The sequence below is a fragment of the Equus quagga genome, chromosome 2 (assembly GCF_021613505.1).
Source record: "Equus quagga isolate Etosha38 chromosome 2, UCLA_HA_Equagga_1.0, whole genome shotgun sequence".
In the NCBI taxonomy this organism is placed as follows: Eukaryota; Metazoa; Chordata; class Mammalia; order Perissodactyla; family Equidae; genus Equus; species Equus quagga.
Genome location: NC_060268.1, coordinates 108202260 through 108217419, shown reverse-complemented (window position 1 = coordinate 108217419; position 15160 = coordinate 108202260). Strand labels below are relative to the sequence as shown.

Genomic DNA, 15160 nt, shown 5'->3' with positions numbered 1-15160 from the left:
CCTTTCCTACCGTTAAAGTAAAATACAAAATGGAGACCTGACTTGAAAATGCCCTGAGCAGACAAAACCATTTAAGCCACATAAGCAAAATTAAATCTAGTTTATTTCAAGAACATTAGCGAAACTTAGCCTATTTCTTGTAAATACCTCTGGTAATCACAAAAGAAACAAGTCATCTTCCTAAAATGGTATGAGATAATCAGTTTTAACCAATCCCCTGCCATCCAGGAACCCCCAGTGTATAACCTCTCATTGTAAGGGCTAAACAACTTCCTCATTTTCTCTCCATGAGCCATCATGTAATGTCCTGTAATGTTACAACTCTAAGCTTTGTAGGGGAAGAAGAAATTTTCCTCTATCCTTCTAGGTCCTTCCGATGCGAGACAGAATAACAGGAGAAAAGCAAACAAAGTTTAATAACATGTGTACATGGGAGAAACCCAGGAAAGCTGAGTAACTCACCAAAATGGCAAAAGCTACCACCGTAAATACCAGCTAAAGACAAAAGAGGATGTTGCAGGTAGTGGTTTGGGACGTCAACAAGGAGGAAGGCAATTCATATGGAGATGGAATGCAAATATTTGTTAGACAAATGCTTGCCATGCCTGCAGAGACAATGGGACAAGGGGAGGACTTTGATCAAATGGGCCTTGCTAGGCTCCTCCCTGTCTACCTCACCTAGTTTATATTACACTAGAGTTGTCTATGATGATAGCTCCTTCCTGGAATGGGCCTTCTATCTTTAATTCTTTTAGACAGTTGGGGGAAGGTCAAAGTTTCTTCCTGAGCCTTTTGTTCTTAAAAACAATCAAGCCAGAGACAGACTTGGGGTGGCAAATTCTGCTCCCCTACAGCTTCTATTAGTTTCGGGTTTGAAAGCTCCCAGTTTGTGAACTGTTGTTATAGGCACAACAAACTCTTAGTAAATAATATTTTACTGATCTGGTTTTAATTTTTGCTATTTCCGGACTTTCGACACTATCTACCCCAACCCCCAGAATCTCCCCTTCCTTTGAATTCATTCTTATTTCTTATCTGCAAGATACCACATAGCTCTGGAATTTCAGGACCCTGTGTCGCTCATTGGTGAGTTTATTTTCCACATAAAGAATAGACGATTTCCTTAAGAACCTGCACCACGTATCACTTCTACAGCACTAGGTATTATTTTCTTTCAGGAAAATGCTAAAATTGGTTTTAATAGTAGCAGCTAATAATCATCAAAGTGTTTCCTACAAAGTGCCAGGCCCTGGCTGATTGCTTTGCACCCATCATCTTACTCTGCTCTGGAAACACTCTTAACACTTGGGCTGTAACACCTGCAGGCAGCCCTTAGGTCCACCTGTTTCCACAAAGTTCCTTTTAGAAACAAACCGAGGGAGGAGCTCCCAACTCGACCCCTTCACAGCCTCTGCCTCCCGCCTGGGGCTCCACAGGGGGTCTGGGAGGTCTGGGGACTGGAACCACATGCAGAGGTTGGGATAGTCCAAAACTAAAGTATGCAAATGAGGTCACATTATTTTGAATTGTTTACACACCCAGAGATTCCATCTATGTATCTATAAAGATAGTGATTCATTATTATGTTTAGTTATTTACAGTTTTGTCAGATTACTAATTTACAGTCATTGCTTATGAGAAAGTTTAAAAAAATGAAACAAGGCTAGGCTTCCAGATGAATGTGGTAGCTTAAATTGGATTTCTTTCTGGGCCTGGCCCGGTGGCGCAGTGGTTAAGTGCGCACGTTCTGCTTCAGTGGCCCGGGGTTCACCAGTTCAGATCCCAGGTGTGGACACGGCACCGCTTGGCACTATACTGTGGTAGGCATCCCACGTATAAAGTAGAGGAAGATGGGCACCGATGTTAGCTCAGGGCCAGTCTTCCTCAGCAAAAAGAGGAGGATTGGCAGTGGATATTAGCTCAGGGCCAATCTTCCTCAAAAGAAAAAAAATTGGATCTCTCTCCTTTTTTGTAAAAATCGTGTCTAACAACTCAGTGAACTCTATTCTTTTTCTGATCCCCTGGGTAGCATCTTTCTTTCTCCTTAGCTCAGAAGTAGACTTGTCAGGAGATGGCATTCACATCCAACTCTCCCCAGCAAGTTTGACTGGCTCTGGGTGGAATTTAGCAACTATGACTTCTCACATGTTAGGAACTAAAGGAAATAAATACACACGATCTTGCCATTTGACCACCTGGGTAAAAATCTATGTGCCATCACTTCACCAGATATTCTGCATAACACTCGTAAAGTACTTCTTTCCTCTCTGCCTTGGATATAGCCATGCAAAGTTGGGGTTTGCGGACTTAAGCAACACGGACCGACCAGAAAGAAACAATTCGGGAGTCCAGGTTATTTGGCTCTTATTTGAGTCCCTCCACAATGATCTGAAATGTGCTCTTGTGGTACTGCCAGGTTCCCGCAGACAGACGGAGAGGGCTGTCCTCCTTCACCCGGCGTCCCTTCCTAGGAGAGTGTCACCGACAGGGATGTGAGGATTCAATGGCAGGCACTGCAACTGGGGTCTGCTTCGCTCTGCCCTGAGACAGGGGTGCCTGGGGCAGCCTGGTCTCTTTCTCAGCTCCCCAAATTCAGCAGGAGCAGCATGGGGAGAAATGACAGACCACTGCCAAAAAACATAGTCTACTGTTTTACTCTGTGATGGAGTTCTGCCAGCTACGGTATGTGCCATAAATTACAGTGACCTTTAAAATCCAGCTTGGTCACTGCCGGATGGGAGGAAACAGACTTAGTCCCAGTTTTTAAGGTCACATTGTCCTAAATTGCAATCATCTCATCGTGTACTAAGTTGGTAACAAGTGCACAAAGGAAGGCTTTCATTATGCATGTGGACACATAAAAAAGGGCGCTTCTCCCACAGGAACCAGCAATCAAAGTAACAATGTTCACCCAGAGCAACAACAAAGCAATGCAGGAGTTTCAGATAAACTATTGTGATACCTCCAAGCACCTGTGGACTCACAGGAAGGTTAAATCTCTTTCCTCATGGCTAATGGGCTATGGGTTTCCAGCCCCTGCTTAGAAATGGAGATTAAGTGTTGAGTTATATGCATGAAAAAATGCATATATATATATAGGGGCCAGCCCCGTGGCCGAGTGGTTAAGTTCTCGCTCCGCTGCAGGCGGCGCAGTGCTTCGTCGGTTCGAATCCTATGCACAGACATGGCACTGCTCATGGAGTCACGCTGAGGCGGCATCCCACATGTTACAACTGGAGGGACCCACAACTAAGAATATACAACTATGTACGGGGGGGTTTTGGGGAGAAAAAGGAAAAAAATAAAATCTTTAAAAAATGCATATATATAATTTATACAAATAATGGCAGCAAGAGGATGAAAAACCCCTCAAAACTCAGCTAATTTCTTCAAGTAAAAGTAAATAATATCAATATTTAATTTACAGAAGATTTTAGCAGTAAAGTCACCTTCACGTGTACATGACAGCAAGACTATACCTTCCCATGGTGAAAAATGAGACGTTTCATCTAAGTGACTTTTCTAGACAACGGAAAAGCAAGCCTCTTAAAACAAATTTTAATTATTTTGTATGGAAATACATCTTAGTTTACCTGCTTAAACAGAGTATATTAAACATAGTTTAACATTGTTATTAAAATTGTGTTATTGAAATCACATCAAAAGAAATACTGTGCTGGCCTGCGGGCTCTTTGCCCCTGCCTGTGAGGGCTCCAGAAGGCAGTTCTTTTCTCCGTAATTTGGGTCTTCCATGTCAGGCTCTCAGCAGCACTGGCTGCTCTGCTCAGTGTACTTACTAGCAGCTAACACCTGGTTCTCAAAGAGGGTGGCACAGCGCACTGGGATCCACACACAGACGGCCTGGCAAATTTCTACCAACGTGAAAAATCCATTTTTGCCACAAGTGAGTATTCATACTTTTACAACCACTTTGACCTGAGTATGTCCTGCCATTTGGCTTAGAATGGATAAAACCTGCTATCAATGAGAATTGGTCATGTTCCTGGAGCATGTGACCATTTTTTCTAAGTATACAAGAGTGGCCGGGCAGTAAACTCTTCTTCTCAGATGCTGAGTGGCACAGAAGGCCAAGAGGATGGTGCAGGAGCTGTCGATGCTTTCATGGGAGCGGAGAGACAGTGCTGACTTCGGGCTGCCTACGCAACTGGAAGTAATTATTGACAACTTGTATGCTGGGACCTTTAATATTTTTTTACTTTTGCCACTGAAAATTACAACATGAAAAATCTGCTAACTCAAAATTTGAGAACTATTGGGTAGCAATGCTCTCCTTTATTTGCTGTGGGTTGGGAAACCAGCGGAGTGATTTTATTAGAACTATGTGCAAAGTAAGCTAAGTGGAACAAAGAGGGGGCTTCCTTCTTATTAAATGTGCTTTACTGCCAGGTTGTGAAAAATACTTAAAAGCGTACTTATCTATTTCTGGGTTCCTGGCTGTGTTTTAGAAAGCTGAGGTTGCCTGACAGCACCTATTAGGTAAATGAGGTGTTAGGAAAGTGGTCTTCAGCAATTTCATGTTTTGTTTCATACGAAAGGCTTGGATGTACCAAATTTTCATAAAGTAAAACTTTCGGAAAATAATACATCACTTATATATGGGGGGGTCAGGTGGGTGACGCAGCGGTTAAGTGTGCACATTCTGCTTCAGCAGCCCAGGGTTTGCCAGTTTGGATCCTGGGTGCGGACATGGCACAGCTTGGCACCCGTGCTGTGGCAGGCGTCCCACATATAAAGTAGAGGAAGATGGGCACGGATGTTAGCTCAGGGCCAGTCTTCCTCAGCAAAAAGAGGAGGATTGGCAGCAGTTAGCTCAAGGCTAATCGTCCTCAAAAAAAATAATAATAATAAATAAATAAATAATACATCACTATAGGGAAAACTTTAAAGGTACTAAACAGATTTAAAATTTTACAGGGCATAGTCAAAGTAAATGCTAAATGCTGTATTATTTCAATTTCATCTTTCCAAGGAAGTTTTATTTCTAAATTTGCCAAGGGATGATCTGACCATGTACTCATTTCTGAAACTATGTCCCAGAAAGGACTGCCTTCCTGAGTTGAAGATGTCAGCATTTATCACGGCTCTCCTCAGCTTGGGGGTTTGACACTGAATCACAGAATGGATGCATCACGCCACAGAACCCAGGAGCTCTGCATAATTGTGCTACTTTAAATGAACTCTCATTTGAAGCAAGCATTAGCTGGTTTTAGTAAGACGCCAGTGTACGACTGATAACTTTAAAGGGTTAAAACAGTTTTGCATTGACTATTTCAGTTATCTAAACATCTCCTGGTGTGTAAACATTTCCTCATTCATTTCCCAAAAGGCACACAGGCTGGTTTGTAGAAAATATGAGCACGACTGTTTTCCAGGTGAGAAAAAGTCATCCTATGTCTTAGTAATCTAATCATTCCCATTTTTTCCTGAAGTCACACTGTATTTATGTTCAGAAAATGTTCCCTTTTTCCTCCCACTCATCATCCTCTTCAACTTTGGAACAAACCCTTTTTTAGATCTCTTAGGGGCATGATTAGTGTAGAGAGAGACCAGAGTCTCATAAATGGAGTTACCTGGGCCAAACTTTGTCCCATGGATTTCCTCTGTCAGGTTCTTTTGGAGACGGCCCCTATCCTTTCCGGGAGCTTGAGAACCCTTCCTCTGAGAAACTGTTCTCCCCTCACATTGAGCCCATCTGCTGGCCCCATATCAGCATCCCAGCTGGACACGTGGACTTTCAATCCACTCACGGTCGTACTCCCCTCGAGGGACAACGATTTCTGCTGCTTTTCATCCTGGGGGCATTGTCAGGATTCTTAACTAGAACACTCCTGCCCAAGAGTCGAATCCTACAGCTTATACTCATCACTCAAAATCCTCTTCTCCAGCATTCACTTTCACCTCCAACTTTGCACTCACCTCCAACTAGAAGGCTCCTAGGTCAGTTCTGGCACAGCTGCTTCTGGCACAGCCGCGCTGCCCTGCTTCCTGGCCATCCCCACTGTGGACCCCGCCTCTGTTCTCTGCTTGACACAGCTTACCCCTCCCTCAGGACTGCAGCGCAGCATCTGTCCATCAGCCAATGACAAAAAGCAAGTCCAGGGCAGATACTCCCCTTTACATTTTGTATCTGACAGGGTGCAGGAGGGAAACCTTGCTCCAATTTCTGTACGTCACCCTTCACATAAAAACAACAAAAACAGGGGCCGGCACTGTGGCATAGTGGTTAAGTTTGACACGCTCTACTGTGGTGGCCCGGATTCACGGGTTTGGAGCCCAGGCAAGGACCTACACCACTCATTAGCCATGCTGTGGTGGTGACCCACATACAAAATAGAGGAAGATTGGCACAGATGTTAGCTCAGAGCTAATCTTCCTTAAAGCAGAAAAGGAGAAAGACTGGCAACAGATGTTAGCTCAGGGTGAATCTTCCTCAGGAAAAAAAAAAACAAAAACAACAACAAAAACAATTTGAAGGACATTAAGGTTTAATGTAGTCTCTGGAGATTCATAAAAGCTTTGAAAATTAAGTACCTCTCGCCATCACTTATAAATAACATCCTGATTCAGAATTTTCCCTTTATGTTCTTCCTCATTTTCTGTATCCCACACTCCCCTCCCATATTAGAGTCAAGCAGTGGTGGCACACCAGTCATATTGTTCCTGCACTGAATAAAACATAATGCCACTCCCCTGGTGTAATCCACCATCTCTGTGATTTATGCTCTTCAGCACTTCTGCACCATACCGAACATCACAACCACTGTGAACTTGCAGACCCAATCGTGTCCCTGATGCATGTCCCTATTCTCTAAGGAGTCTCTATTCCACTCCTGGACCAACTACCTAGCCTGCAAGAGAGCGGTCTTCCACCCTGAATGCTGAGAGAAACGTGCTGGCAGGGCAGCATAACCCAGACTCCGAGGAACAGAACGACACGTTTGCAACTAAACGTTGGAGGATCTGCTGACGACAGTTCCCCATCCCAGGAGCTATGGAGTGGCACGGGGGCTATGGAATCAAGGTAATTCCTTCTCGTGGTTTTGCTGTTCTGAGACAAGACGGGATTTTATGCGCTGATTTTTACCAGCACCTGAAGCACCAGCTGCTGGGCAGCTCCCCGGGGGGATGAGACGCACCAGCGGTCAGGGAGTTAGTTATCACGCAGGCTCTCTCTAATTTTCTCTTCTAGAATTCTTAAGAGTGTCCTGTGTACATCATTTAAATGTTGCCTTTACGGTTTCTATAAAGGAGAGCATACATATTATCTGTATGGAAGAAAATTTTTCTTGACATATTAAAGCATAAGATTGCAACCAGCTAGGATTTTTTATTTATTTCAGCTTATTAATTAAAAACTTCTCAGATTAACTTGACAGAATCTGTTCATCTGGGGCTTCTGAGTGTGTGTTCTGTGCTTTAGTACTAGGCGACTGCAAATTACAAGGTACTTTCAAAACAAAATATCTGAACTTTTTTTTACAAACCATATTCTTCATTACCTGTTTACCTCCAGAGAAATGCTTATGAACATTTTAGAGATCAGCAATCATACTATTATTACAAGAGGGTAGAAACATCTACTGTCGCAGAATACTATAGTAATTCACTCCTAAGTGTATTATCCCCCTTACTTTATTGCAGCAACTCTCGATTCTTTAGTATAAAGAGAAATCAGAAGAAAAAATATCTACAATCTTGGCTTAAGAAGTATACTGGGATCTGAGGACCTAAACCCTATGTACAAGATATAAACATATTTATACTTTATATGTACACAGTTAATGGTACCTATTCATTATAAATAGTAGGTTTAACTTAGATTCTACAAAAATAATGATTTTGGATGGGCACATGCAAACCAGGACACACAAACTTATTTATAAAACACATCTCTATGCTTTTTTTTTGCTTTTAAATATAAATGTTGCTATTTAGCCATCAGCTAAATTGAAATGCAAATCCCAAAGACCCCAATTAAAAGTATAAAATCTGCTTCTCTCCACAGCAGCACACTGCTTCAAGTATTCGTCAACTATTAGCAAAGTCTAGACAATTCTGTTGCATGTGAATTATAGGTACATTTCCCACTTCCTCAGATAGTAAACCATCCTCCACAGTAAAATCTTCCTTTGTTCCATCTCTTGTTTGTTGTTTTTTTTTTAAATATTGCAAAGAGTAAGTATTCATTAAAATATCTTGGCTTTAACATTCTCATAAAAATGAACAAATGGAGGCTCTTGGGCACTGCTCTGACCCTGTGCTCTAAGACAACGCAGCAGAGGCCTAAGCTTAATGGTCCACAGAGCCGTCGGGGTAGGCAGATGACTGCGCGGCCACGAAAGGCTCGTGCTGCTTCTGCTCCTCTTTCATGCTGGCTGCCTGGTCTGTGATGGAGGAGAAGGACAGCTGGTCGTGCTCGATGATGTGCACCTGGTCCTCATCCTTGTCCTTCTTCACGTAGAACATTTTCCGGAATTTTTTCAGCTCGTGGAGTTCACAGAAGGTTTCCAAAACGACCAACATGGCGATAAGGCCAAGCAGCAGGTAACCTGTGTGAGAAAAATGACAGCGTCTCAGCGGGACCTAGTCACGGGTAATTCAAGTAACGACACACAGAGTCTGTTGATGAATAAATTCATTGTCACTTTTCTAATTTCTAGGAACCTTTTGAATTCCGTGGCTCAAAGTAGGACAATGCAGAGAAAAATGAAGAATGACTTATGCTTCTACAAATTTGGATTATTCAGAATCACACAATGCAAGTTTTGGGGGGAAAAAAAAAAGTTGAGGCTGAAGTGGCATTGTTAAAGAGAGAACAGACTGTACTCACCCCAGGGGCACCTTTGAGGAGAGGGCTCCCCACCCCCACTTTATAATCAGTGGCTCTCAAAAAGCCAGTGACATTCTAGAAGAGTTTTTGATTTATTATGAGTGCTCAGAACCAAGCTTGACACCTTTCTAAGCACTCAATGCTTGTATCATTATTTCCCTACAGAATAAGAAGCTTAGCAATAGAAATTACAGTTTAAGCTAGAGAAAAATATCTTTAAGAATTGATGTAGATACTAAAAAGGCCTCTGTGTGCAGCTATTTACACTTCCACTGAGATGCAGTAGCAAACTAAGCTTTCCGTTATGTGACAGTCATTTATTTTGGCCCATGGACCGTTCATTCTTCTTATTCCAAAACAAAAGAGAACCTGTTGCTTCAGGTAAAGTGCTATTCCTTGGAATCTGTGATGGGAAAATGGTAATTTTGTCAGTTCCAACATGTTTAAAATCAGTTTCGAGGAAAAAAAATCATTATGGAAAGGAACAGAGAAATGAAAGTGAAAACTTGTAAGAATAACAAAAATCCCAATTTCATGTCCCAGTGGAAAAACGTTTGGGGAAGATTTTCAGGAAATAAATGAACTAGGAAAGCTAGAAGTGGCAGAATGGGAATAAGAAGGCTGATCATCTCAAGAACGCAAAGTGACACAGTTCTAGAATCTTGAGAATTTGGTTATTAGGTTTCAATAATAATATAGTATATTTAAGAAACAGCAATGACATTGTTAGATTAATTGGCAAATCCTTTCCTTTTCCTTTACTCATTATTTAGTCAATCTCCTGAGTGCTGACAAAAATATCCATGGGGTTTCAGGCAAAAGCTGTGGGACTGAATCCTATCCACAACGTAATATAGAGCTTGGGAACATTCATTTGCATATACGCTATGTAGACTGCCTAACGAATCATGATTCACATTTTAACAAGTGTTAAAATGCTCTGCAAGGATTCAGTATTATATGAAAAACTGAGGAAGTTAAACTGTTGGGCAAAATTTATGAGAAGACAACATAAGAGGAAAAGCAGAGCTAGCAAAAACACAGTTACAGAAACCCAGTCAACTTCTGCAAGTCATGAAGACATTCAATTAAAATAAGAAAGCAACACTTTACCCAATACATGGAAAGAAAGTTAAGATAACATTTATCTGTGCTATCAAATTCGCAAAAAACACCTCTAATGCTACTGGCCCACCACCCCATGAGTGTGGAAACTGCTATGCTGAGATGATTCTGGCGATGGTGTAACTCACAATGCCATTTGGAAAGCCACGGGTCAATATGTTCTGTGAGTCACAAAAAGGCATATTCACTTTGGGTCAGCAATCCCACTTCTTGGAAAGATAGCAAAGTAGGAAAAGTAGAAATATTCAAAAACATTTACTGCAGTGCACTTTATAATGGCCTCAAATTGGAAGCAAACTAAATATTCAACAATAGAGGCATAGTTAGATTATGGCACAGCCACCTGGTGAAACATGGGGACATTAAAAATAATTATGGTGGGTGGGGCCAGCCCGGTGGTGCCGCGGTTAAGTGCGCACGTTCTGCTTCTCGGCGGCCCGCAGTTCGCCAGCTTGGATCCCGGGTGCGGAATGGAACTGCTTGACAAGCCATGCAGTGGCGGGCATCCCACATATAAACTAGAGGAAGATGGGCACAGATGTTAGCTCAGGGCCAGTCTTCCTCAGCAAAAAGAGGAGGATTGGCAGCAGATGTTACCTCAGGGCTAATCTTCCTCAAAAAAAAAAAAAAAAATTATGGTAACTGGAAGAAATGTGAAATGATCCCTGTAACCATTTGGTAACTATTTATTGAGCATTGGGGGTTTATGAGTGAAGTCTTTGCTCTGGGGGAGCCCATGGTTTAACAGAAACATTAAAATACACATAGTTCAACTGAGCATTTTGTCAGGTTAAGACTAACAGACAGGGCCAGGAGAGGGTATCTGACCTGCCTGAGTATCTACTATGATTTCCCAGACATGACCTGAGTCTTGAAAAATTCTTGAAAAGGCAGAAATAAAAACTATATGGACATTATTATGCATTCTATGTATCTTGAAAAGACAGCAGAAGGACACACAAAAATAAATAGTTTCTTGAAAATGGATTACTACGTTTTCCATGATAGCATATTAAATTTTTTAAAACCATTTAAAAACTATCAATCACTGGCCATCTGAATTTTAATGGCGATTTTCCACATATAAAATTCTGAAAACGGTTAACATATTCTAACTTCACTGAGAAAGAACGAGATTCACTGAGAGAGAACTAGATGGACAAATGAGATAAGCACCTGTCTTAAGATGTTCCTGGCAAATTGAAGAACATGACCGACAGACAGGCTACATCCTAGCCCTAGTTTTCTGAGCTTAAAATAGTTAATAAAGTAGAGCACCTTTCTCTTTTTTGAGTCCTTGAAGTTTTTCCTCAACTTTTGTTTTACTACCATTTGGTTATCAAGCATATTCTGTGTGGCGCATTTTTACACTGTAATTTATAATGCCTATTACACGATTAGTAAGAAATTGATCAGTAATTTTAAGGCGCCTGGGAAACATAACTCCTAAAAATAAGATTTCTGCATAAAGAGTTTTGAAGGGAATCAGGATGAAGTGAAATATTATGGGAAAGTGGCAACACTGGAAACTTATCAGTGAAAAAGCAATCAGGGCTTTCATAAGTGACCATTCATCAGTAGGCGAGGCAGGGCTCGGAATGGCGGCACAGAGGCCAGGGGAGCAGAGTCTGTGAACTCAGTACTCACATGTGATGCCAATCTTATAGAGCTCTCTGAACTTTTGATTGTAGCCTTCTCCGGGAACATAATCCCCCAGGCCAATGGTGCTCAGGGAAATAAAACAGAAATAAAAGGATTCGAGGAAGTTCCAGTCGTCCTCCAGAACGGAGAACACAGCTGCCGGAATGAAGAAGAAGCAGGACACAGTGACAAACCCGAGGAGAACGGCGTGAACGATGGCAACCATCTGCTTGGAGAAGCCCCAGCGGACGTGGAAGTAGAGGACAGGCCTTCGGGTGACGTGGATGGTGACACGCTGGACCACTGCTGTCAGGAACAGGAGGGTGAAAGGAATGCCGATGACCGAGTAGATGATGCAGAAGGCCTTGCCCCCGTCTGACAAGGGCACTGTGTGGCCATAACCTGCAAGGAGAAGGGAACTGAGGTGAAGAGGAGCGGAGTCCAGAACACATTTTTAAACAACGTACTGCCTGCTGTCCACGCCTATTCCCCTCAGACCTGGGAGAAGACCCAGGCTTTAGGTCCGAGACCTAAAGGGCCTGTCATAATTGTTCCTGCAATCAAATTCGACAGTGGATGACATACAATTGGGAAGTCCACCACTCTGGACAAAACCCTACCAGCTCTTTCCAACACATCCGAATCTGGTTTTGAATTCACTGTCAGATGGAAACAGAAGTTGTGTGCGTTAAGGAGCTAACGTCCCACCACCTTAGACCATCAGGGAAAACTCGTCACAGGACACCTTCTCCCCCAGGCTGGTCTAGTCTCCTCCTCCATTGCTCTCAAGGATCCTCATTAGGATCCAAGCGCTAGTCTACACTTGTGTCCAAAACAGACTACTGCTGGGATGAATGATAATGATGTGGGGCTCGAACCAGGCTGACAAGCGAGGGAGCAGACTCAATGAAGATGCAGACCTCAAAAAAGAGGAAGAAAAATGAAGATTAAAGCACACCAAGTCACAAGATTGAGTAATTCTTTTAAAATACTTTGCTCAATTATCTGGTTAAATGGCCCATTCAGAAAGCATAACTTTTTTTCCCTTGTCATTTCCATAGGTTCTAAGGTGCCATAAATTCGACAAAACAAACATTAAAAAAATACACTAGGGCCAGAGGTCAAAACATAGGGTTGTTTTACTTTCCACCAGGTTTGACTCATTCCCAAATTAAGCCAGTCAAGAGACTTGTCATCCAAATGCCAGCAGGGGAGAACCAGCTGGGCGTGAGGCTCAGAGGACTGTTCTTAAAATCTCATGAGCACTTCATCCTGAAAGGACATGTCTGAACAAGCCAGTTCAGGAAAAAGCCAACTAAATACATTTCTTTGCAAAATCAGGTTCTGAAAAAACCTAACACATGTGATTATAATTGAGTAGTTTCGAAATCTGATTTCTAAAGTACATCCTGCTTAAAAATAAACAAGTCCTGGGGCGGCCCATGGCTGAATGGTTAAAGTTCAGCGTGCTCGGCTTTGGCAGCCCGGGTTCATGGGTTCAGATCCTGAGTGCAGGCCTACTCCACTTGACAGCCATGCTGTGGCAGTGTCCCACATACAAAGTAAGGAAGATGGGCACAGCTCTTAGCTCAGGGCTAATCTTCCTCAAGGAAAAAGAGAGGAAGATTAGCAATGCATGTTAGCTCAGGGTGAATCTTCCTCACAAAAAATAAACTAAAATAAACAACTCTGAAAAACCTTTAGTTAGAGCCCCAAATTCTCTGCTTTATGCCAATTTCCGGGGTAGGGCCCAGGTATACACGGTCATTGAAAAGCTTCCCCAGTTATTTCCATGCACAGCCTCGAGACAACAGGCAGGGTGGTTAATCCGCCATCCCAGAGGCACACAGCTTCTAAATAAGCCGCAGAGAGTCCCGGGCGTCCGCTGAAATTGTATGCAACATACACATCTACACACATGTGCATTTTTCTGTGGAGATATTCCAGAGCGCAGACTCTCAAAGGGTTAGAAACTGTCGTTCTGAGCATCAGTTCCTGAACCCATTTGGTCCTCGCACACCCAGCTGCTTTTGGAATGCCACGGCTATTTCTGGGCACCATTAGAGAGGCAAACGGACAAGTGAGAGTGTCCAGAGAATAGCAGGCAGGATGGGGAAAGCATGCGGAAGAGTGTTTATGTAACAAAAGGAAGCAGGAGAAATGCGAACATTTACTTTGAGGAAAATATGATAGAGGAATGAGACTTTGTGAGTAAAACAGCCCACATCACAGAAGCCGGGGGACGATCAGACCCTCGATTTCAGCTAGGCATTAAGGAAAGACGTTCTACTGGTCAGAGATGTCTGGAAATAGAATCTGAATGGAATTTAATTCAACCGTAACAAAGCCAACTGGACGGCGAGTCACAAATTTGGTTGTGAGCCTGTAACTCAAATACCCGGAGACGACAGTGCTCAAGCAGAGATTGCAAGGGATGGGCTCAACTTTGGCAGGAGTTTTGCAGAGGAAACCTAAGATCAGCTGAATCAGCTGCACTTCGTAAAAGCGTTTAAGTCCATGATTTTATTTTTCTTTGTGTAGCATTTTTCTATCTTATCTTCACTAAAACTGTAACACACCTATTTCACACCCACCTCTTCTGTACCATCTGTTCCAATACATGACATGCTCTCGGTTCCAGCAGGGAAAAAAGTAAACAAACTTCCAGTTTTAAAATATTTTAGGATAGAAATTTTACTCTCCGATGACAATAGCTCTTTTTATTAGAATGCTAACTAAATCTCCTTTTAGTAAAATGTTATCTCCAAGCAACAGAGATTAATCATTCTGAACTCTAGGATCTCTCTCTGCACTAATGCATTTTTATGCCAGGAATAGGTTCCCACTAAGAGGTCAAAAATTGCCAACACGTAGATCGTTACTGAAAGTCAGTTTCCTCTCTTGTTTGCATAAATAATTTTTGTTAATGGCAAGTAAATGAAAATTACCTCTCATTTGTATTCTCTACACTTTCAGTGCAGGCCAATTGGAAAAACCATCCCCTGTACTGAGTACACGGCAATTCTTTTGCAATAGACAGCTTAATGCTTCACATGGAAATCTTCAGGACTACTGAATTTTAATGAAGTGGGGAATAATTTACTCAAGTTCAGTCAATTGAACCCCCAGATAAACCATAAAGCAAAGCTCATATTTTAAAATCTTATAGTCATACTAAAATCCATTACAAACCATGAAGAATTGAGCAAATTATTAATAAACTTTACATATTTGGTGTACTTTCAATTTTTCTAAGGCTATTCACATACTTTAGGGGCCCTAAAGATTGAGCATAACAACGTCTACTGAAAAAACGGACTTCAAGAATTTAGGCTCCTGAGATGAAACTCCCACGTACAAATGTTCTTGTTTTCTAGCCTCCTCCTCCACAACCTCAGAGTCTTCTGTTCTGACTCTGCAGCTGGGGGCGTGTAGGAGTATCTGTATAATACGGGGGTCGTACTGATGATAGAACCCTAAGAAATCTGGCTTCCCACCTGGCTACTCTAACCACAACAGCCCTGACCCCAAGCTAGCTCCCAT

General features: G+C 42.3%; 1 protein-coding gene across 1 annotated transcript in view; it reads right to left on the bottom strand.

Annotated features, from left to right (window-relative positions):
• Nucleotides 1-4826: 4826 nt before the first annotated feature.
• The window catches only part of KCNK1 (potassium two pore domain channel subfamily K member 1), a 49197-nt gene continuing 38863 nt past the window's right edge, over nucleotides 4827-15160 (bottom strand). The window contains exons 2-3 of the mRNA XM_046654438.1: nucleotides 11624-12019; nucleotides 4827-8570 (exon numbers count right to left, since the gene is read on the bottom strand). Coding sequence (XP_046510394.1) covers nucleotides 8311-8570; nucleotides 11624-12019 — 656 coding nt within the window. The 3' untranslated portion in view covers nucleotides 4827-8310. The remainder of the gene's footprint in view (nucleotides 8571-11623; nucleotides 12020-15160) is intronic.